General features: G+C 44.2%; 1 protein-coding gene across 1 annotated transcript; it reads left to right on the top strand.

Moving 5' to 3' along the window:
- Window positions 1-760: 760 nt before the first annotated feature.
- On the top strand, window positions 761-5159 carry LOC123440473. The gene is made up of 5 exons (XM_045117039.1): window positions 761-1022; window positions 3845-4012; window positions 4235-4288; window positions 4408-4545; window positions 4739-5159. The coding sequence occupies exons 1-5, from the start codon at window positions 837-839 to the stop codon at window positions 5102-5104; spliced, it is 912 nt and encodes a 303-aa protein (XP_044972974.1). The 5' UTR covers window positions 761-836; the 3' UTR covers window positions 5105-5159.
- Window positions 5160-24421: the final 19262 nt, after the last annotated feature.

Below are 24421 nucleotides of genomic sequence, written 5' to 3' on the forward strand. Positions count from 1 at the left end.
GAGTGAATCTATACCCTAAAATATGTCTATATACATCCGTATGTAGTTCATTAATGAAATTCTTAGAAAAACATATTTAGGAACGGAGGGAGTAGTAAGTATAGCAGGTTAGGCAACCGAGTTGGTTACTGCATTCCAATCTCGCACACACAACATTTTTTAAAGGTTAAAAGAAATGGGCCGAGCCCAAGGTGACGTCTTTTTAGTGGTCTTTAACTGTCGATGAAGGCGTCGCGTAAGACATGCTCCTCTTGCACTGCGTTGGCCCATGGACTACTTCCTGGAACCTAGCCGATGTGTCATCCCTGGTGTATTACACCATCATCATTCCTCGGAGATCGTGTCAAAAGGCCTGTCTCATTCATTGGACAACGTATTTATAACCCTATCATAATATTTTTAATAGAAAATACAAAATTTTTCTATTAAAAATATTACGTTCGTCCTAAATTAGTTGTCTGTATCTAGACAAATTTTAAACAACAAATGCAGATATATCTAACAAATCTTAGACAACTAATTTGAGACGGAAGGAGTATATACCAACCATAAATCTAACAATGAAAATATGTATATAGAGAGGAAATTTATAACTTGAGATATTGGAATCTACAGAAAATAGAAAATAATAAATAAATTATTTGACAGTATATGCCAACCATAAATGGTTACCAACCACCACCTACCATTCGACACAATATAATAAATTATTTCTAGATTCTCTAGTATTGGTGAGTCTATATATATGCACGTTTCTAAAAACCAAATCATGCAAAACCTTCGCTTTAGAAATTTCCTCACAATACTTTTTCGTTGAGCGCAACACCTGTTGCAAAATGCAACAGGCTATGCGCCTTCCACCATTTATGCTATTCCTGATTGTTTGTTTATCCCGAGTCATTGCAATATCATCGTCGTTGCCTAACGCATACGATGAGAATACAAATCAAATGAGGCAACAATCATCCTGGAATAGTAGCTGGCTACCCAGAAAAGCTGCAACTAACAGTGGAGTCGACCATGTAAGTAAAAGGTTGTCTATTTTATTGCTAGATTTGATGCATCACATATGGCCCAATTACTCATCACACAAGGGAAACACTTCCACAGACCTTGCATTGACTTAATCAAATCCCATATTTTATTTTGATTTACAAACAAATGAGAAGATGGTCTTTGCGTCATTTCTCTGTTTTCATCGTATAGGTGAGATTTATTTTTTGCATTCTCTTTCTTTTCTCGCGAAAGGCATTCTCTCTCATTTGCTACTCTTCCTGCTTTCCGTACAAGGGTGTTTGCTCTTTAATTAATTGTACTCCCTCTGTTTCTAAATACAATATTTTTAAAGATTTCATGAAAAGACTATATATGAAATAAAATAAATGAATTTATATTTTAAATTATATTTATATATATCGATATGTACTTTCTCCGTTCCTAAATATAAGTCTTTTTAGATATTTTACTAAAGGGCTATATACGGAGCAAAATTGATGAATCTATACTCTAAAGTATGTCTATATACATCCGTATGTAGTCCTTTAGTGAAACCTCTTAAAAGACTTATATTTAGGAACGGAAGGAGTAGTTCATAGTGGTATCTTAAAAAAACTTATATTTAAAAACGAAGGAAATAAATACTAGAACTATCTGTATTCTGCTCCGCCCCAAGAGAACTGGGTTGACCGGATCTTTTTGTTGGTCCCGGCGGCCCGATTCCAGAACACATGTATGCATGCGCTAGTTTTACACACAACCAACGTCTGATCCATTCCTTATCTAATCATATTTGAAAAAAGGTTAATAACGCCGCTGCAATCAGCACAAAGCAGAAACTGATTCTCAAATTTCACGGGATTCGCAGGGTACATCTAAAATGAGAAGCACTTCATGTAGTCAGTAAGACGCAACACAAAATTCCAAACGGGGAAATAAGAGATGGCTGCCCCTAATTGTACTTGCCGGCGGAGAAGGAATTTTTGGCCGGTGTCCAGCATGGCCGGTAGTTCATGGTTAGTTTGTTCGAGCCCAGGCGATAACAACGCTAATTATGGAATATTTAATCTCCTTTCTTAGTCAAGTGGGTTTGAGATCCGTGAATCATTCAAAGGGGGTGACAAAGCAAAGCCATTGTATGAAATGAAAAAAAAAATTCTCAAAAAATTTGACAAAATAAATTAACTAAAATGCTAAAAACCTGACATCAGTTTTCAGCACTCTCGCAAACGTGCTCGCTGCCATCGAATCTGTTGCACTAATCTTGAAGTAGGCGCGGGGGGACACATCATCAGAGAGATCGTTCGATGATTTTTATTTCCTCCTCGTGTTATCCTTAGAGGGAGACTGCGACTTCCTCTGTTCCTAGGCGGTGCCGCGGTGACCTTCCCGATTCCGACGATTCACCATGGGATGGGGAGGCGACGGTGTAGGAGCTGCGGCGGGGGAGGTATCTGGTGCGGGAACGGGGAATGCACTGCGGCGGGGGTGAGGGGTTGGGGTGGGGAAGCTGCGACTGGTTATCAACCCTGGCTCCGTGGACGAAGTAATGCAACGTGGTGCGACTGGTTATCAACCCTGGCTCCACGACGGCACCATCGGGCGCTACCGTCTATTGCGTGATGCCACCGCCTAGGTGCTCATGATCACCGCGCCGGCCGCCGCCAACGTGGTCGCGCTGGTCATCCACCGCCACCTATTCGACACTCCATGATCGTCTATCCACGCAGTACAGATGCCAACATGTGTTCGGGTCATGCCTATTTAGATGCAGATGATTTGTTCATTTCTGTAATTTGCAGATTGTTGGCAAACTTTGTACTATTCCCATATTCATTAGATGGCAAATTCATATATGCTCAAATTTTCAAATGCAAGACCATTTTTGTGGTTTCCAAACATTGCAAGTTGTATAATCACCATAACAAATTAAAAAATAATTGTATGAATTTCAAATTCTGACATATCAAATGTATATACTAGTCATCTAGCAAATTTACATATTTTCTGACCCATTGCCATTATTATTTTTGTATTTTTGGAACAATTAAATTTTAATTTAAAACATGGAAATTTTATTTTTTGAGCAACATAGTTTTTTTTGTTTGACCATGGAAATTTTTATCCATTCATTTGTTTGGAACATGATAATTTTTGTTCGAACTTGCCATGTGAAATTTCTATTTATATACATTCGTTTAACAAACCATGGCAAAATCCTGTTTTAAACAAGAGAAAAAATATTTTTTGAAAATCCTATGGCAAAATTGTTTTCATAAGACTATTTTCATAATATCCTTTTTTGCCATCATCTTTTGGTGAAATGATGGCGAGTTCACATTTGAACTTAAATCTTAAGCTTTTTTTTTTCCGATGTGGCGAATTTTTATTTTCTAATGCATGGGATTTTTTTTGTAAAGTTTGATGTGTGGTATTTTTTAGGTATGGCAACTTTATGTTCAAATACACATCCAACCAGATGGCTTTTCCCCATTTTTTCTTACTGTTTTTTTGGGGTTTTGCTTATTTATTTAATTATGTACAATCAATGATGCTTTTGGGAAGAAGGTCCGTCAAGAAATATCTGTTGGGCCGTATTTGTTCGCGCTTGGGAGTTCCTCCCAGCGAATGTTTTTGTTCACTGGAGGATCCGTCCCAGATCGAACGATTCGTTCGTTGGGGGTTTGCTCCCAGATCGAACGTCAATTTAGTATAGAGCTCGTAAATTGAATTAGATATCAACTAAATTAATGCTTCCGATTTGATTTAGAAAGCTTCCGATTTACCAATGTATTATAAGTATTGTAGTGTGAAGTGTATTATTAACTCGTATCTTGCCTTCCTACAGTATGCTCTAATCGAGTACTTCACGGACTCTGTTCTTTTCGGTGGCATGTCAACATTGGATGTCTATGGTATAAAAACTGTCAATAACCAAATAAGCTCATCACACATGTGTGTGGTCGGTCGAGGGAAGGATTTCAGTAGTCACAATGCTGCAGTAGCTGGATGGACGGTAAGTAAGTTCCTCGATGATTACTCCAACATAACCTATTTGGAATGCATGGATTTTCTTTTCACTAACGATTGCACATTCTTTTTCTTTTCAGTTCAACGTATTCTATTTATGCAAAAACTTTATAGCTACTTCCCCTTATCGAAATATAACAAGTTTTTGCAGTTCAATATTTGATCGAGGAAGTACCTTTTTAGCAACTGTTTTTTTACTCTTATGCAGGTTAGCCCATCCGAATATGGTGACAGCAAAACACACTTCTTTACACTATGGACGGTACATGGTTTAACTTTTTGTATTCCTTAGTTTTTTCTTGTGTTTAAAATTTTGGAAATTTGGGGTTAAAATTTCTTAGCAATACACATACAATTTTATGATCTTTTGTTGCATGACAGGCTGATGGGTATAAGTCGACTGGATGCTATGACTTGAAATGCGATGGTTTTGTGCCAGTACAAAATGCCCCTATCACTCCAGGAGACACTCTAGACCCCCAAAACGGAAAACTTAAGATCACCATCAAGATATTCAAGGTAAGTAGTTAAAAACCCGATGAAAGCACTAAATATCATTTATTACCGGAATAGTTTTTAATCTAAGGGGTATGTGTGGTCCAAAAAAAGTATGCATAGATGATGACATCACTAATTGACTCTCTGATTTTACATAGTCATTTGTATTGCTAGTTACTGGAATAAGTTTTAGTTACCGTTGTTTATCTTGCAGAAGAAAAATGATGGTGACTGGTGGTTGTACTTTGGTTATGATAATCAAAGCCTTAGAGCTGTTGGATTCTGGCCACAAAGTATCTTTAATAATTTGGCAGACCATGCAAATTCTGTACAGTGGGGTGGTTACACCTTCTCTGATTCCGGGAGTGCTAGTCCTGCAATGGGCAGTGGCCACTGGCCTGGGATACATTCTGCAACTGTTCGAGACGTCAGATTTGTGGATGACACTGGTAGGGGCTACAAAATTGATCCATGGCCCGGGGGCCTTATTCCTTCTATCTCCCACAAAAAGTGCTATGGAGCCATTCTATCTGTAGGTGAAATGTTTTATTATGGCGGACCTGGTGGTTGTACTATGTAGTAAGGCTTTATAGTTTGAGATGAGATCCAAATTATATAATAAAGATTCAATGTGTTTACTAGTTATTTGGCCAAGGAAATTGTTTTTTTTATGGAAGTCATAGGTTTTTATTCTAACATAACAGAGTTACAATCCTCAACAACGAGATCACTGGCACAAGGAGGAGAGTGGCCCAGCCAACAAGCTGTACTATCCCCACATCGCCCATAATTCGCTAAACAGTCTGCAACTCTATTTTGATCGCGGGAAACTTTTACAGGAATAAAAACCCTATCACTTAAAAGAAACTTGATCTCTTGGATCATATGGCCATAGGCTGATTTATCCAACGAAGCATCAGTTAGTGCGTTGATAGCAACAACACAATCCGATTGAACCATAATTGTAGCATCTGAATGTTCAGTGGTGAGCTTAATACCCTCCAGAACAGCATGTAATTCCGCTTCAAGCGCATCATTGCAATGGAACAGCTTCCGGTACGCAGCAAATATCACCTCACCCGTTGTTATGGCTCTCCTTGTATGACATATATGTAAGCAAAGTGGATGTACAAACCCAACACCTGGGTTCAAATCCCCACGAAGGCGAATTCATGTTCCTATTTATTTTGTAGGACTAGACTATCCTCACGCTTATGTATTTATCCTTGAGACACTTGGTGCATAACCAAGATTAAAAATCCTAGTACTCATGCTTAAAAGGTCGTGTGCATCCCTAGTTGATGCAGAAGCCGAAGAAGTAATTTTTTCTTCCCATTTTGAGGTCTAACAGCCTTCGTGCATAAATCTAAATCCCATTCCTTCAAGAAGAAACAAAAACCACCTAAGAAGGCGAGGATCTTCACACAAAGCCATGTTCCCACATGAGAGGCATATGCTTTGGAATAGCAGAGCTCTTTCAGACTTGGCTAAATATAAACACGTCAATGATTGTGTGAGGCAATATGGGATGGATTTTGCGGCAATGTCGGAGCCTGGGAAATGTGACTCCCGTGCGAATGTCCTCAGTCAGTTATCAGATGGTTTTGATTACCCATGGTGTCGGTGAATACTCACAACATATGCCATAGGTAGGCTAAAGTCGGTGAGAACCGAAGGGACAAAGGTGGACGCTGGGAACGAGGTTGGTACACACATGGGACGCACGATGTACCCAGGTTCAGGGCTCTCCGTAGAGATAATACCCCTAATCCTGCCGGAGTGTTTGATGTATAGGAACAGAGTACAATGTCGCTCCTCGAGCTGTGTTGGGAGGAGGAAGATGGGAGCAACCGGCTCGTCTCTACCTCTCTCTCGGTGGTTGGTGAATGTGTAGTGTTGAATGACTGGTGATAGATTGGCCCCTGGCATGGAGGGAGACCGGGGGGTTTTATAGACGAACCTGCCGGCCTACAATATGGATAAAGGGTACAAGTGTGGGACCCGGCTGGCAGCTTCACCGGCTAGCCAGGGGCCCACAAGGGTCTTGTCTTGTCGATGGGGGGCCCGCTGGCTGCATGGTCTCGATTGCGTGTGGGACCCGCCGGCTGGCCAATGAGGCTCTCGCGTAAGGTTGACGCTCAGCACGCGTTGTACGTCAAGCGTCGCCCCGCGAGATTCTTCATGGGCAGGTAGTACGACCGCCTCCAATGTTCCCCACGCCGAGTGCAGTAATGGAGTGGGAGTGTGGCGGTCCGACACTATGCTAGGCGATGGATCAGAGCCGGAGTAGGTCAGCGGCGTGGCCGCCGATGCTCGTACCTGCCGGGCGCCCTGATCCAGTACCTTTGCTGACGCGTAGCTACCTTTAATCGTGAGGTCTCTTCCTGACCTACGATCTGATGTGACTTGTGATCCTCAGCTGGCTAGCCTGCTTGGCCAGCCGGCTTAAGTGTGGCCTCCTCCTCCCCAGCCCGGCTGGCGGGACCAGGCCGGCTCCGAAGAGGAGGCCGCCAGGATTCTAGCCGGCAGGGGTTGCCTGGCCGGCCAGAAAGGTGGCCGCCTCGTCCTCTAGCCGGCAGGTGATGCCTAGCCGGCAGAAGACTTGGGCCTTGGGAATCTTCATACGTCCATGTCCATTGGGCTGGAAACGAAGGAATAGGCTCGATGAGCCTACCCCGGGGTTATCCCCCCGACACATGGATAGTTTACCAGCACGTGGAAGGTCAAGAAATCTTACTTGGGATTACGATTAGTATCATGGATTTGTTAGCCATTTCAACAGGTGAATTTTACATCACAGTTCATATTTAAAACAAAGCTGATAATTTTTCATGAAGTCTGGTCGCAGTCTATGGAGCTGCCCAAGAAGCGAAGTCTAGGGAGCTACCCAAGAAAAATGAAATTTGCTTTCCTTCGCGAATTGGTAAACTTGGCTAAGGATAACTCACATTCAATGCTTATTGGTGGGGAATTAAATATCCTAAGGTATCAGGAAGAGATAAATAATTACCACTTTGATACACACTGGCTGTTCCTGAATATTTTGATTGACAGTTTAATTCTTTGGGAAGTCAATATATCGGGCTCAATTCACTTGGGTCAATACCCATTCTGCCGTGACATACGAAAAGCTTGATAGGGTACTAATGTATACCGAATGGGAGTCGAAATTTCCACTAGTAACTATGTGAGCGTAGAGCGTGTTGAGACAATTTTACACCATGCATCTTTCATTCTTGATTCTAACTCTACAAACACATATATTCGACGCCCTTTTAAATTTGAATTCGGATGGTTACAACGACATGGCTTTGTAGACACAATTAAGAATGTATAGGACAAGCCCTCCGATGGTCGACTCCTATTCATAAAGGCAACAAGGAAACATCTCTCTGGATGGACGAAGCACAACAACGGTTTACACAAAAAAGAAAAACAACACCTTTCAACCATTACTGAGACTCGTAACTTGTCACCCTAAGAGATTGAATTAAAAATCAACCCAATGGGAAGATTTCACATTTCTTGCAAGAAGAGGAAATCAAATATTACCGAATATCAAAAGTTAACTTCACCTTGAAGGGTGACAATAATACACGGTACTTCCAACTGGTCACCAATGGATGTCAAAGGAAGAAGTGTATTTTTAGCCTCCAACAAGATGAGGGGCAGATTGAAGGTGAGACGAAGCTCAAAAGCTATGTCTCCAAATACTACAAATCTACGTTCGGGGCATCAGATGAACATGATCTCGTCGTCGATGAGTCTCGAACATATGACATTCCACAAGTTATACCAGAGAAGAACGATATCTTAACGTCACGATTCTCTGAAGAGGAGGTGAGGGATGCGGGGTTCCAGATGGAACATAACAAAGCCCGAGGTCGTGATGTGATGACTGATGGCCCACAAGTATAGGGAATCAGTCGTAGTCCTTTCGATAAGTAAGAGTGTCGAACCCAACGAGGAGCAGAAGGCTGTGATAAACAGTTTTCAGCAAGGTAATAACTGCAAGCACTGAAAGTAGCGGTAACAAGTGATGGTGTAGTGAGGTGAAACGAAGCAGGTGAAAAGTAACAAGTAACAAGTAGTAGCAACAGTGCAGCAAAGTGGCCCAATCCCTTTTGTAGCAAGGGACAAGCCTGGACAAATTCTTATAGGAGAAAAAACGCTCCCAAGGACACACGGGAATTTCTGTCATGCTAGTTTCATCATGTTCATGTGATTCACGTTCGTTACTTTGATAGTTTGATATGTGGGTGGACCAACGCTTGGGTACTGCCATTACTTGGACAAGCATCCCACTTATGATTAACCCCTCTCGCAAGCATCCACAACTACGAAAGAAGAATTAAGACAACGTCTAACCATAGCATTAAACTAGTGGATCCAAATCAGCCCCTTACGAAGCAACACATAGACTGGGGTTTAAGCTTCTGTCACTCTAGCAACCCATCATCTACTTACTACTCCCCAATGCCTTCCTCTAGGCCCAAAGATGGTGAAGTGTTATGTAGTCGACGTTCACATAACACCACTAGAGGAAAAGACAACATACATCTTCTCAAAATACCGAACGAATACCAAATTCACATGACTATTATCAGCATGACTTATCCCATGTCCTCAGGAACAAAAGTAACTACTCACAAAGCATAATCATAATCATGATCAGAGGTGTAATGAGTAGCATCAAGGATCTGAACATAAACTCTTCCACCAAGTAATCCAACTAGCATCAACTACAAAGAGTAATCAACACTACTAGCAACCTTACAAGTACCAATCGGAGTCGCGAGACGGAGATTGGTTACAAGAGATGAACTAGGGTTTGGAGAGGAGATGGTGCTGATGAAGATGTTGATGGAGATGACTCCCCTCCGACGAGAGGAGTGTTGGTGATGACGATGGCGACGATTTCCCCCTCCGGGAGGGAAGTTTCCCCGGCAGGATCGTCCTACCGGAGCTCTAGATTGGTTCTGCTCAAGTTTCGCCTCGTGGCGACGGAGAATCCATGAAAAAGCTCCACCCTGATTTTTTCCTGGACGAAACCCTTCATATAACAAAAGAGGGGGGGCCAGTGGGCCACCAGGGTGCCCACAAGCCCTGTAGCCGCCACCAGGGGGTGGCGGCTACTAGGCTTGTGGGCCCCTGGCAGCTCCCCTCTAGCACTTCTTTCACCCAGTCTTTTTTATATAGTCCCAAAAAATTCCACGTTGATTTTCAGGGCATTTGGAGTTGCGCAGAATAGAGGACTCAGGCTTGCTCCTTTTCCAGTCCAGAATTCCAGCTGCCGGTATTCTCCCTCTTCAAATAAACCTTGCAAAATAAGAGAGAAAAGGCATAAGTATGGTACCACAAAGTAATACAACAGACCATAAAGCGATAAATATCAACATTAAAGCATGATGCAAAATGGACGTATCAACTCCCCCAAGCTTAGACCTCGCTTGTCCTAAAGCGAAAACCAAGATCCATAAACATGTCCACATGTTTATTGCTGAAGGTGTCGGTAAAACATAATACGGACATGAGGGCATCATGATCACACATAGAATAGCAATACATCATAAAGATTCTTATAGGAAAGTAACAATTCCTTCACAAAGCAAAGTATGAAGCAAAGATCTTACCGAGAAGTAGCCAACAACGGTCCATAGTCATTGAAGCAGTTGCAATTTATCATAACATCAGAAAGAGTCAAATAAGAGCTTGTAAAGCAAACCCATATAGTCAATCATCTCTTTTTTTTTGACAATTGTTACAACTCACGTGGTACTCATGGTATCAAAGTTTCAGCTGGACACAGAGAAAGATAGGGGCTTATAGTTTTGCCTCCCAACCATTTACCTCAAGGGTAAAGTCAACAATAATAAAGCATAAGTACTCATCTGCAAGTTGATATATGAATATATATCTTTCCCTAGCTTGTGACGGTAGCCATGACAAAGGCAAAATAAAGAATTGGTGAAGATCACCATGACTCTTTCAAGGGCAAAAAGTAAAGGTACAAGATAAGCCCTTCGCAGAGGGAAGTAGAGGTTGTCATGCGCTTTTTAGGTTTGGATGCGTGTCCTCTTAGTGCGGAGGAATGTTACTTTATATTGCCTCCTGTGATAAAGAACTTTATTATGCAGTCTGTCGCTTTTATGTCTTCCTCATCACAGGTTCGTACAAAGCTTATTTTCCACACACTAATAGATCATACATATTAGAGAGCAATTTTTATTGCTTGCACCGATGACAACTTACTTGAGGGATCTTATTCAATCAATAGGTAGGTATGGTGGACTCTCATGGCAAAGTTGGGTTGAAGGTTTATGGATGCACAAGTAGTATCTCTACTTGGTGCGGGAGTTTTGGCTAATATGAGGTGGAAGCAATCGTCACATGCTAAGGGATCTCTAGACATATAACATTGTTTGGAACCAAGCAAACACAATTCATTATGTTGTCTTCCTTGTCCAACATCTACTTCTAAGCATGTAATAGTTTGGTGAGTGCTCACAATTATAGAAAGTGTCTAAGATGATATATTTATATGCGAACCTCTCTTTCCTTATTACTTCTTATTAATTGCAACAATAACTCGGGTCTATGTTGGTCTATTCTCAACAAGTTTCAATCATCATACTTGTTATATGTGAAGCTATCACTTTCCATAAGATCATCTCATGATCTTTCATGCTATCGTTCTTTTAATACTTTTGATCACGGCACAAAACAAAGCCCTTGACTAAGATACTTTTTATTATATAGCTCGCAAGCTCGAATACATCGGGGGAGACACAAAGTAAAAGACTCAAACTAAACACTAAAGACTTATTCCACTAAGAGAAGAAATAAAAACTGAAAAGAAAGAACTAAAACAAAGGTAAAAGCAAAAGATATAAATGTGATACGATACCAGGGCAACACCCCAAGCTTGGCAAAAGCCAAGGGAGTTGCCCATACCAATGCTTAGTTGCTTTCCTTTGGTGGTGATGGTGGTGGAGTTGTTGAAGTAGTCTTGAGCTTGTCTAATTTCCACTTGAGTAGAAAGTTCTGCTCCCTCAGATCGTCATTTCCCTCCTCAAGCTTCAACACTCTATGACAAAGTTCCTGCTTACTCTCCTGCAAGAAACGAGAAGGGATAAACAAGGTCTTAGGCTTATTCCTTTGGTCAGGGAGGCTTGACTTCTTGAACTCCACATGAGTGCGTCCAGGTTGAGGTAGAGGAGCCTCCTCTTCGTCGGAACTTGTTTGTTCCTTCCCCTTGGGATCATAGTCCCCTTCCTCGTCAGTGGTCCAGCCATATGGTTCCAAGTCCCCATAGGCCTTGGGGTTAGCAAGGTAATCAGCCACATAGCTCTCCCCCTCTGAATCTTGAGAAGACATCTTGACCTAGATCTGCGGCAGAAACAGGTTCGAAACAAAAACAGAGGAAAACTGCATGATACGGAGATCAAAACCCTCGGGCGTATATATAATGATTTTGTCTGGATCAGAAGGAGTGCTCCGCAAGAAAACGGAGTCCGGGAGGCACACGAGGTGCCCACAAGCCCTGTAGCCGCCGCCAGGGGGGCAGGTGGCGGCTACTAAGCTTGTGTCCGCCTCATGCGCTCTCCGGACTGCTTTTTATTTTTCTATTTTCCATAAATTCCAAAACGGAGAAAATTTCCTACTGGAAAAGTTTCGGAGTCCAATTACTTACCGAAACACATACCTCTTCGTTTTCAGGGTCTGAAACAGGCTGATAAATATCCCTTATGTACTCCTTTGGAGTTATGATATTGATGATATTGGTCTCAACATTTATGGGAGTACCACAGATATAATGCTCGATTCTTTGCCCATTTACCACTCTAGGAAAATTACCTTCCATGTTATTGATTTTGATGGCACCGGAACGATATACTTCCTCGACAACGTAAGGACCTTCCCATTTAGAGAGAAGCTTGCCTGCGAAGAATATTAAGCGAGAATTGTATAGTAGGACATAATCACCTACATTGAACTCTAGTTTTTGTATTCTTTTATCGTGCCATCTCTTAACCTTTTCCTTGAACAACTTGGCATTCTCATATGCGTGGGCCCTCCATTCATCTAATGAGCTGATATCAAACAACCGCTTCTCACCGGCAAGTTTGAAATCGAAGTTGAGCTCTTTGATTGCCCAATAAGCTTTGTGTTCCAGCTCAAGAGGTAAATGACAGGCCTTACCGTAATCCATTTTATACGGTGACATGCCCATGGGATTCTTATAAGCAGTCCTATAAGCCCATAGTGCATCATCAAGTTTGCTAGACCAATTCTTCCGAGATCTATTAACAATCTTTTGTAAGATCAATTTGATCTCCCTATTACTCAACTCCACTTGATCACTAGACTGAGGATGACAAGGAGATGCAACTCTATGGTTGACATTATACTTAGCAAGCATCTTGCGGAAAACACCATGAATGAAGTGTGAACCGCTATCAGTCATCAAATACTTAGGGATTCCAAATCTTGGGAAAATGACTTCTTTAAGCATCTTAATAGAGGTGTGATGATCAACATTTCTAGTGGGGATAGCTTCTACCCACTTAGTGACATAATCAACAGCGACTAAGATGTGAGTATGCCCATTGGAACTCGGGAAGGGTCCCATATAATCAAAGCCCCAGACATCAAATGGTTCAATGACAAGTGAATAGTTCATAGGCATTTCCTGACGCTTACTGATGTTCCCTATTCTTTGGGATTCATCACAAGACAATACAAACTTACGGGCATCCTTGAAAAGAGTGGGCCAATAGAAACCTGATTGCAATACCTTATGAGCAGTTCTATCTCCAGCATGGTGTGCTCCGTAGGCTTTGGAATGACACTTATGCAGGATCTGTCCCTATTCATGTTTAGGCACACAACGTCTAATAATACCATCTACTCCTTCCTTATAAATGTGAGGATCATCCCAAAATTAGTGTCTCAAATCAAAGAAGAATTTCTTCTTTTGTTGGTAGGTGAAAGTGGGTGGTATGTATTTGGCTACGATATAGTTTGCGTAATCAGCATACCACGATGCACTATGTGAAGTGCGGATGACATTTAATTGCTCATCAGGAAAGCTGTCATCAATAGGTCGTGGGTCATCAAGGACATTCTCTAGCCTGGACAAGTTATCTGCTATAGGGTTATCAGCACCCTTTCGGTCAACAACGTGCAAATCAAATTCCTGTAGCAGGAGAACCCATCTGATCAGCCTAGGCTTAGCGTCCTTCTTCTCCATAAGGTACTTAATAGCAGCATGATCAGAGTGAATAGTGACTTTGGAGTCAACTATATAAGATCTGAACTTTTCACATGCAAACACGACTGCTAAAAACTCCTTTTCCGTAGTGGCATAGTTTCTTTGGGCACTGTCTAGAGTTTTACTAGCGTAGTGAATAACATTGAACTTCTTGTGAACTCTTTGTCCTAGAACAGCACCAACAACATAATCACTAACATCGCACATGATTTCAAAGGGCAAGTTTCAATCAGGTGGTTGAACAATAGGTGCGGTTATCAAGGCCTTCTTAAGTATTTCGAAAGCTTCCTCACAATCCTCATCAAAAACAAAAGGAACATCCTTCTGCAAGAGGTTGGTAAGAGGCCTAGAAATCTTAGAGAAGTCTTTAATGAACCTTCTATAGAAACCAGCATGATCTAGGAAACTTCGTATACCTCTGATATCTGTGGGGCAAGGCATTTTCTCAATTGCATCAACCTTAGCCTTATCAACTTCAATGCCTTTCTCAGAGATTTTGCGTCCTAAGACGATGCCTTCATTAACCATGAAGTGGCACTTCTCCGAGTTCAAGACGAGGTTGGTATCTTTGCATCTCTGTAAGACTCGATCAAGGTTGCTGAGGCAATCATCAAAGGAAGAACCGTAAATGGAGAAATCATCCATGAAAACCTCAACAATCTTTTCACAAAAGTCAGAGAATATAACCATCATACATCTTTGAAAGGTGGCAGGTGCATTGCATAAGCCAAAAGGCATACGTCTATAAGCAACGGTACCGAAGGGGCAGGTGAAAGTGGTTTTCTCCTGATCAAATTGTGCAACAGGTATTTGCGAGAAACCTGAATAACCGTCTAGAAAGCAGAAGTGTGTGTGTTTAGATAGCCTTTCTAGCATTTGGTCGATAAACGACAAAGGATAATGGTCTTTCCTGGTTGCCTTGTTCAGTTTCGGGAAGTCTATCACCATCCTATAGCCAGTAATAATCCTCTGTGGGATTAGTTCATTCTTATCATTAGGAACGACAGTGATACCTCCCTTCTTAGGTACGCAATGTACTGGACTTACCCAATCACTATGAGCAACATGATAAATGATTCCTGCTTCCAGAAGCTTTAATATTTTTTTTCTCACGACCTCTTGCATCCTAGGATTTAATCTCCTTTGATGATCAGCAACTGGTTTAGAATCAGGATCGGTTTTAATCTTGTGCTGACATAGAGTGGGACTAATACCCTTAAGATCATCAAGAGTATATCCAATAGCCGCACGGTGCTTCCTCAAAGTTTTTAATAACTTCTTCTCTTTGTGATGTGAGAGGTGAGCACTAATAATAACAGGATATATGTCGTGATTTTGTCACGGCAGATGTCCTCGTGAAAGGACTTAGTACTGGAGCCATCGCACCTTGGTGGCGACTCAAAGGGGTTGAACAGGAGAGACACGGCGATTTACCCAGGTTCGGCCCCTCGTGAGGAGGTAAAGGCCTACGTCCTGCTTTGAGTTGTATTGATGTGGTTTCGATTACAAGGAGGGCGTAACTCGCAAAACCTAGCACTCGATGATTTCTAACCTGCCCTCTGCTTCTCTGGGACTCGCCTTTATATACAGGTCGAATCCCTAGGGTTTACAAGGGTACTTTCCTTCCTACAAATCGTGACCTCTACGATCTCCAAGTCGTCATCTTCTAAAGCTTGGAGACCTTCCGGAAATTATAAACCGCCACACAACTTTCGGCCTTGCCAGGCCAAGGTCCGAACCATGCTCAGATGAATCGCCTGATTCGGTGACCCGGCCCAACTAGGGCGGGTTATTAACAGGTAATATCCCCAACATTAGGCCCCAGATTGACTTGAATTCTCTTCACACCAATATTCTCGCTCAGTTAGAAGCGATTCATCCTTTATCCTTTTTTATACGTCAGAAACTTTAACCCGCCATCTGTCGTGGAAGAACTTAAATCGCCAAACCATTTCTCGTTGGCATCTTCTTGTCCCTTGAATTCCGGGAAGACTGACGTAATCCTAACGGATCCTTTGGTATTGTTATCCCAAAATTTTCGGAGCGCCATTATAGCGAATCCTTTTATCCTTCGGCGGTTCCCGCTCACGGCGCCTCGATTCCAGTGCCTGCCCTGTTAAATAGGTGGGGGGGGGGGACAGGACTGGCGCATTCCACCTACCAGTCTCGTCAATCTCCTCCCCATTATCGCAGTGAGGAACCCTTATTGCCTTCCGAGAGCTCCGCCGCCGACCGCAGTTCCTGTCGTTGCCCGAAAACTTTGGCGCCGCCCAAAGATCTCGTCGCCGTCAAGCACCTTACCGCGGCCGAGCTGCTCGCCGCCATGGACTATCTCACCACTGTCGACCACCTCGCTGTTGCCAGGCACTTCGTCACCGCCGAAGATCTACGCGCTCGACCGAGACTTTCGTGCTCCTCCAAAAGCCTTCGTCGCCGTCGACCACTTCCGGCCGAACCCATCAGGTTAGGTCACCGCCTACTTAAGAGAAGATCCCCATCCCTTCTCGAAGTTTCATCATTGCCATGTTCTTGATGCCTTCGCGAATATCTGTTACCTATCCTTGATTGGTTAGTATTGATGACGACGAGATAGCTAACGTCTCTAATACCTTCACTTATCCGCCCTCGATTTGCGTGTTTAGAGCAATATTTCATCAAATGAACAACATCATCTTATCCTGGTAGTAAGTTGCCGTATCCAGCCATTTTCCTCATGTATTTTCGGCTGTCCAGGAGATCCATAGTTTACTGCTCATTGCGTAAAAGCTGTTTGTAGTCTTCACACTTCACCACTTTGAACAAATGTCTCCGACATTTTAAGACACAACTCTTGTGAGTAGCCAAACTTCGTAAGTCGCCATAGCAACTTGACCCGGATCTTTATATGGCGGGTCAAGATTTTTCCTCAGTCCATGGACAAATTACCTGGCGAGTCAAATGAACTTATTTCACCTCTTATGATAGATGTTCAAGCGTGTAAATTCACCCGTACTTTACTCCTTTGTAGCATGGGCACCGTCTTCAAAAGTGACCGGCTCCCTACCAAAGTCAACGATACCATACTAGCAGATTATGTGAAAATGGGCAATTTGGACCCTCAGGATGTTATCGGTTGGCGTACCGGGTTCAGAGAGGATCTCCCCAACCCCAAAGAAGGGGAGATAGTCGTTTTTGTCGAACACCTTGAGCGAGGTTTTAAGCCGCCCGGATCGAAGTTCCTTAGGGATGCCATGGCTTTCATGAACGTCCGCCTCTAGGATCTGGGGCCTAATTCGATAAGTAACCTATGCCAATTCCAAGTGTTCTGTGAGGCTTACCTGCGGATGGAACCCTCAGTTCCCTTATTCTGGTACTTTTCCACTTAAATCGCCAAACGGAATTTCACAATGGCCCCAGCCTGGAACTTGGCGGTGTAAATGTTCAGCGCCGCAGGGATAGCCCGTTTCCCTCACTCGCCATGCCAAGCCATCCCAAAGGCTGGGGAGAGTCTTGGTTCTATTGTCAAGAGACCTCGCCTGCGGGCGAAAACAAGCTTCTGGGCTATAGGGAAGATCGCCTTCCAACGAATTTCAAGCTTCCGGACAAGCTCACCGAAGAGGAGGAATCAGATTTTATCCCAGTATTGTCCAAGTTAAGATCTTTGACAAACAACGGCCTTACTGGGGTCGACTTGATCCGCTGCTGGGTCGAATGGCGCATCCTCCCTTTGAGTCACAGGGACGGGTTAATGTGCGCATTTGATGGCACCTTAGATCATCCTCAATGTTATTTCCACATGGCTTTAACGGAAAACGATATTGTCACCATCATCAAGAAGCTGACCGGTGAGCCTGCGGGAAAATGCAGCCAAATCGGCCTCAAACCCTTCTGCAAAATTAATCCAACGCCCAAGGTAAGCAACTTTAACCCGCCCTTTATCTTTACTTCTTATGTTTCATTCGAATTGTGGCCTTTTATAACATATGCCATTCCAGAAAGGTGATAAATTTTGGTCCAAGAAACCCAAAAAGCCAGCCATGAAGCAAGCTAAGCCGCTCCCAAAGAAGAAAACCAAGGGCAAGGGCGAAGCTGCTGTGGCCGAGCCATCCGAAGCCGATGAATCTCAAGTCGGCGACGCACCTTCAGAGGTAAAAACCTATCCTCCTTTCACTCGCCATCCGCTACTGTTAACTTTGTATTTATGTCTCTGCCTCTCTTGAATAGAATGAAGACAACGAAAGCCAGGAGGATTCTGTAGAGGTAATTTCTGTTTCCTCCGATTCATCTCCTTCTCCACCTAAGCCGGCCAGGCGAATTTGTGGGAAAGTTCCCTTCTCACATCCAAATGCTTGTTTGGACCCAAATTTTCTTCTGAAGAAAGCACAACATACTTCAAATCGGAAGACCCGAAGTCATTCCAGTGATCTGGTGTCCGGCTTACCAGCAAAGAACAAGAGGAAACAAAATGAGGTACCCATGAACAACACTTCTTCATGTTTCTTTGGGTCGCATCTGTAACCCGCCTATATCTTTGACGTATAATTCTTGCAAAATTCTCCTCCTACATCTGGCGACTCAGTAATGTCGACACTTCCGCCAATGATTCGTGTCCCTGGGTAAGTCCTTTGATAATTTTACTTTGAATCTGAGGGTGATAATTTTTCAGTCCTTTAACGCGCCTCTCCCCTCTTTCAGGGCACAGACGAAGAAGAGGAAGACCAGCGGGTCAATTCCTATCATTATCTCAGAGCCCATCAAAGAGTCAGCGCCGATCCAAGATAACCCAGATCAAGACGAGCCTGAGGATCAAATGGATCTTCCTAGTTCGCCCAAGGAAACAATGGATGCCCCCAAGCCGCCAAGTCCATTGACAACAACAGAAGACCCGGACGCTGTAATTATCACTGGTACCAGCTTCTCTAAACTGGCCACAACGGTTTTGTCAAAGCATGTGCCATCATCCTCTCAAACCATTCCTGAGTCTGGACTCTCCAAGGCTAAGCTTTCTGAATATGAACATCTGGAATTCAAATAACTTTTCTCTGGTTTTGCAAGTCGCCTGGAGGCGAGTTATGAGATGGAGAAAAGCTTGCTTCGGATGCTAAAAAATAAACACGAGGTAAGCTTTGTTATATATTATATTATCCCCATTAACCCCCAAGTGCCGGGTCATCAGTAAAAAGATGAACCGGGACTTGATTATTTAGAAAAACTCTCGACCAGTAACCCCCAAGGGCCGGTTCATCAGTAAAAAGATGAGCCGGGTCTTGATCACTTAGAAAAACTTTCGACCAATAACCCCCAAGGGCCGGGTCATCTGTAAAAAGATGAGCCGGGTCTTGATCACTTTGAAAAAACTGTCGACCAGTAACCCCCAAGGGCCGGGTCATCAGTAAAAAGATGAGCCGGGTCTTGATGCTGTATAATTTTGTTTGAAAAATTATACATTAGCCCCCAAGTGTGAGGGATATTGCTTGCAATAGTTCTGAGACTTGCCCCTTATCATGTACTTCAATAGGAAACTCTTATTCAAACTGAATCAGCACTTGGCAACTTGAACAAAAACTTATCTGATCAACAAGATGCCCGAACCAAGTCGGAGGAGAAGTATCAACTGGTCTTAGCTGAGATGTAAAAACTAAAAGCTGATTTAAAAAGGGCTCAAGCTGACCAGGATGCTGCAACAAAACGAGCAGAGAAAGCTGAAGCCAAGCTGGCTACTGTGCAACAAGAGTTATATGGCTTGAAACGTCATATCTCAAACATGGCGCAAGCCGTCTTTGGTAAAATACTCAAAACTTTGATCTTTGTTAAACCAATAAATCTTATCTTGAGTCGCTGATTATCATTACCCCTTGCACAGGTCCGAGAGCCGCCAACCTTCAGGATGATTACGTGCTGATGCTGAAGGCGATTTACACGCTAACAGAGCAGCTGTATACCGGCAGTGTACTAACTGTGAAAGTAGTGATGGGCTCCAAGGAGCCTATAACCTCCATAAAAAAATGCTTGGCTGCCTATCCACGCTTCCTCCCCAGATTGGCGAGTTGACTCAGTCAGCTGCCTGGAAGGGAGTGCTGACTACATTAAGTCGCTGCTTAGCGTATGCTCCAGAGATCAACCCGGAAGAAGTAGCGGCGGGCTTTCCTCAACTCAAGGACGACGGGTCAGAATTCGTCGAAGAGGACTATCAGCGTGTCGTCAAGGACTCCCGGCTGGCAGCGACTCAACTTGCTGCAAGTCTGGACTTATCAAAGTATCAGGCTGCTTATGATAGCAAGAACAAGAAGGTCAACCCGCCAACCTTTGTGACGACCAGCTTAACTCCACGGCGACCCAAGAATCCTTTTGACTTGGATGCAGATCTTTCATCGATCCTGACCGATGAAGATGACTTTGCAGCTCTGGCCAAGTGTAACTGGGTACTGGGCGACTTGCAAATTGAGGTCGGCCAAAGCTCGCAGCAAAACGATCCAAGGGCGCCAGCAGAATAAACTTCATTGATTTGGCCCTAAGAGCCATGTAATAGGTCTCCTTTAGGAATCCATACTGCTTTTGTGATACTTTTGAAAAGAATCCTTATGTCGCCCTTAAGGCGATTTGAAATACTGGATCCGCCGTTTGAAAATTCTTTATAATGCTTAATCCGCCATGGATGAAGTGATTTTGATCATCAACCTATTCTAAGCTTGAAAAACATATGTGAAATCAAATAAATAATAAATGATAACAAATATTTTCAAGATGAATCAGAAAAAAGGTTTGGAAAACCTTGTGGCAGTGCCAGGAAGGAAAATAAAAAATAGCAATTTCGTCGGCTCATAAGGTCGCGACAGGATGGGGCGAGTCAAAAAACTCAAGCGCCACCCTTGATGATGGTTTCGTCGGCTCATAAGGTCGCGACAGGATGGGGCGAGTCAAAAAGCTCAAGCGCGCACCCTAGATGATGGTTTCGTCGGATCATAAGGTCGCGACAGGATGGGGCGAGTCAGAAAGCTCAAGCGCGCACCCTAAATGATGGTTTCGTCGGCTCATAAGGTCGCGACAGGGTGGGGCGAGTCAGAAAGCTCAAGCACGCACCCTAAATGATGGTTTCGTCGGCTCATAAGGTCGCGACAGGATGGGGCGAGTCGGAAAGCTCAAGCGCGCACCCTAAATGATGGTTTCGTCGGCTCATAAGGTCGCGACAGGATGGGGCGAGTCAGAAAGCTCAAGCGCGCACCCTAAATGATGGTTTCGTCGGCTCATAAGGTCGCGACAGGATGGGGCGAGTCAGAAAACTCAAGCGCGCACCCTAAATGATGGTTTCGTCGGCTCATAAGGTCGCGACAGGATGGGGCAAGTCAGAAAGCTCAAGCGCGCACCCTAAATGATGGTTTAGTCGGCTCATAAGGTCGCGACAGGATGGGGCGAGTCAGAAAGCTCAAGCGCGCACCCTAAATGATGGTTTCGTCGGTTCATAAGGTCGCGACAGGATGGGGCGAGTCAGAAAGCTCAAGCGCGCACCCTAAATGATGGTTTCGTCGGCTCATAAGGTCGCGACAGGATAGGGCGAGTCAGAAAACTCAAGCGCGCACCCTAAATGATGGTTTCGTCGGCTCATAAGGTCGCGACAGGATGGGGCGAGTCAGAAAACTCAAGCGCACACCCTAAATGATTTCATCGGCTCATAAGGTCGCAACAGGATGACAAAATTGATCTCAATGAGGAAGCCCCCAAGTCGGGAAGCATTGTAATTTTATTACTTCATAATGAAACTGAAAAACTTACAAAATGCAGAGCTTAAGAGCTCAAGTGTAATAAGGCCGCAAGTGGGCAATATTCCAGGGGCGAGTTGACTCAGCCTCCGTGGTTGGCCGGTTTGGCCGGAGATCCACTAGATAATAAGAGTCGTTGCGAAGATTTTTGCTGATGACGAATGGTCCTTCCCATGGTGGTGACAACTTATGCATGCCAACACGATCTTGTATCAACCGAAGAACTAAGTCGCCTTCCTGAAAGGTCCGGCTCTTAACCCGACGGTTGTGATAACGCCGTAGATCCTGCTGATAGATGGCCGAACGGGCCGCAGCCAAGTCACGTGCCTCCTCTAAGGCGTCCAAGGAGTCTTGATGCGCCAGCTCATTGTCTTGCTCCACATATGCGGCGACTCTAGGCGAGTCATGCCTTATGTCAGTAGGAAGAACGGCTTCTGCTCCGTAGACCAAAAAGAAAGGGGTAAAACCCGTGGACCGGTTTGGGGTGGTCCGGATACTCCACGGTACTGAAGGCAATTCTTCGACCCGACATCCTGGGGTTTTCTCCAGGGGAACCATGAGTCGGGGCTTAATTCCTCGTAAAACCTCTTGATTCGTCCGTTCCGCCTACCCATTAGATTGTGGGTGAGCGACTGCAGAAACATCAAGCCGGATATGTTCTCGACGACAAAACTCCTGCATCGCCCCTTGGGACAGGTTAGTACCATTATCAGTAATGATACTGTGTGGATATCCAAACCGGAAGATCAGCTTCTTCAAGAACTTGACCGCTGTCTTCGCATCGCAAGTTCCAATAGGTTCTGCCTCAACCCACTTGGTGAACTTATCAACCGCCACCAGCAGATGGGTTTTCTTGTTGGATGACATTTTAAAGGGGCCGACCATGTCTAACCCCGAGACCGCAAAAGGCCAAGTGATGGGAATCATTCTTAGTTCTTGAGCCGGCACATGAGCCTGTCGTCCATAACGCTGGCATCCCTCGCACCGACGAACTATATCTTCTGCATCTGCATGAGCTGTCAACCAAAAGAAACCATGACAGAATGCTTTTGACACCAAAGAGCGTGACCCAACATGATGCCCACAGTCTCCGGAATGAATGTCATTTAAGATTATGCATCCTTCTTCGGAGGAAACGCATCGTTGAAAAACTCTAGAGGCGCTCCGCTTATATAACTCGCCATTGATGATCACCATGGATTTGCTCCGCCGAACGATTTGACGGGCCAAAACTTCGTCTGTTGGTAACTCGCCTCGGGCGAGATAAGCCAGATAGGGAAGAACCCAATCCGGCGTGATGTGGAGAGCCTCCACGAGCCGAGACTCATGATCTGGTATTGCCAACTCCTCCTCCGATGGTAAACTCACGGATGGTTTATGCAAAATATCCAGAAAATCATTGGGAGGAACTGGCTTTCGCTAGGAACCAAGACGTGAAAGGGCGTCAGCCGCCTCGTTGAGGCGTCGATCAATGTGGTCAACCTGATAACCATGAAAATGACCCGCCACGTCAGACACAGCTCTTCTGTAAGCCGCCATCATGGGGTCCCGAGAATCCCAGGTACCTGAAACTTGCTACGCCACCAAATCAGAGTCGCCAAAACATCTGACTCGCGTTAGATTCATCTCCTTGGCGAGTCGCAAACCGTGAAGCAAAGCTTCGTATTCTGCAGCATTGTTAGTGCATGGAAACATGAGTCGGATGACATAACAGAATTTATCTCCTTGAGGGGATACCAATACCACACCAGCCCCCGAGCCTTCCAGCTGTCTAGATCCATCAAAATAAATAGTCCAGTATGTAAGATCAGGCCTGTCCTCCGGAGCCTGCAACTCCGTCCAGTCATTGACAAAATCAACTAAGGCGTGAGACTTGATGGCTGTGCGGGGGGTGTACCGCACGTGATGCGGTCCAAGTTCAATCGCCCACTTGGCAATCCGCCCTGTTGCCTCCCGATTCTGGATGATGTCCCCAAGGGGGGCACAGCTAACCACTGTGATAGGGTGTTCTTGGAAATAATGTTTAAGTTTCCGACTCACCATAAACACCCCATACAGTAACTTCTACCAATGCGGGTACCGTTGCTTGGAAAGGGTTAGCACTTTGCTGATAAAATACACCGGGCGTTGCACTGGGTACTCCTTCCCTTCCTCCTTTCTTTCAATGACCACTGCCACACTTACTGCTTTGGAATTTGCCGCAATATATAGAAGCATGGGCTCTTTCTCAGTTGGGGCGGCCAGGACCGGCGGGCTAACAAATTACCATTTTAAGGCTTCGAGCGCCTCGTCCGCCTCATTTGTCCAAACAAACCAGTCAGATTTCTTTAGTAAGTGATAAAGAGGAATCGCCTTTTCACCCAGACGACTTACGAAGCGACTTAGAGCCGCAATGCGACCCGCCAGTCGTTGAACTTGATTAACGTTTACCGGCTTTCCAAGGGATGTAACTGCTTCAATTTTGTCCGGGTTAGCTTCAATGCCACGCTCAGACACCAGGAAGCCCAGCAATTTCCCTGCAGGAACACCAAAAACACACTTGGTGGGATTCAGCTTCATCTGATATACCCGCAGATTATCGAAAGTTTCCTTGAGATCCTCTAGTAGCGTCTCCCCCTGGCGGGTTTTGACCACAATATCATCGACATAGGCGTGGACGTTGCGACCGATTTGGCTGCGGAGGCAATTCTGGATGCAGCGTTGATAAGTCGCCCCCGCACTCTTGAGTCCAAAAGCCATGGACACATAGCAAAAAGCCCCAAAGGGGGTTATAAAAGCTGTTTTTTCTTGATCCTCCACGGCCATCTTGATCTGGTGATACCCTGAGTAGGCGTCCAAAAAGCACAATCGCTTGCATCTTGCCACCAAGTCAATGATCTGGTCGATG

Source organism: Hordeum vulgare, chromosome 3H (genome assembly GCF_904849725.1).
Source record: "Hordeum vulgare subsp. vulgare chromosome 3H, MorexV3_pseudomolecules_assembly, whole genome shotgun sequence".
Classification (NCBI taxonomy): Eukaryota; Viridiplantae; Streptophyta; class Magnoliopsida; order Poales; family Poaceae; genus Hordeum; species Hordeum vulgare.

Bases quoted from the DNA above. Each gene is read 5' to 3' on its own strand.
- LOC123440473 (XM_045117039.1), top strand. From the start codon at position 837: ATGCAACAGGCTATGCGCCTTCCACCATTTATGCTATTCCTGATTGTT. The intron at 1,023-3,844 runs GTAAGTAAAAGG...GCCTTCCTACAG, and splicing joins CTAACAGTGGAGTCGACCAT to TATGCTCTAATCGAGTACTT. The intron at 4,289-4,407 runs GTACATGGTTTA...GTTGCATGACAG, and splicing joins ACTTCTTTACACTATGGACG to GCTGATGGGTATAAGTCGAC.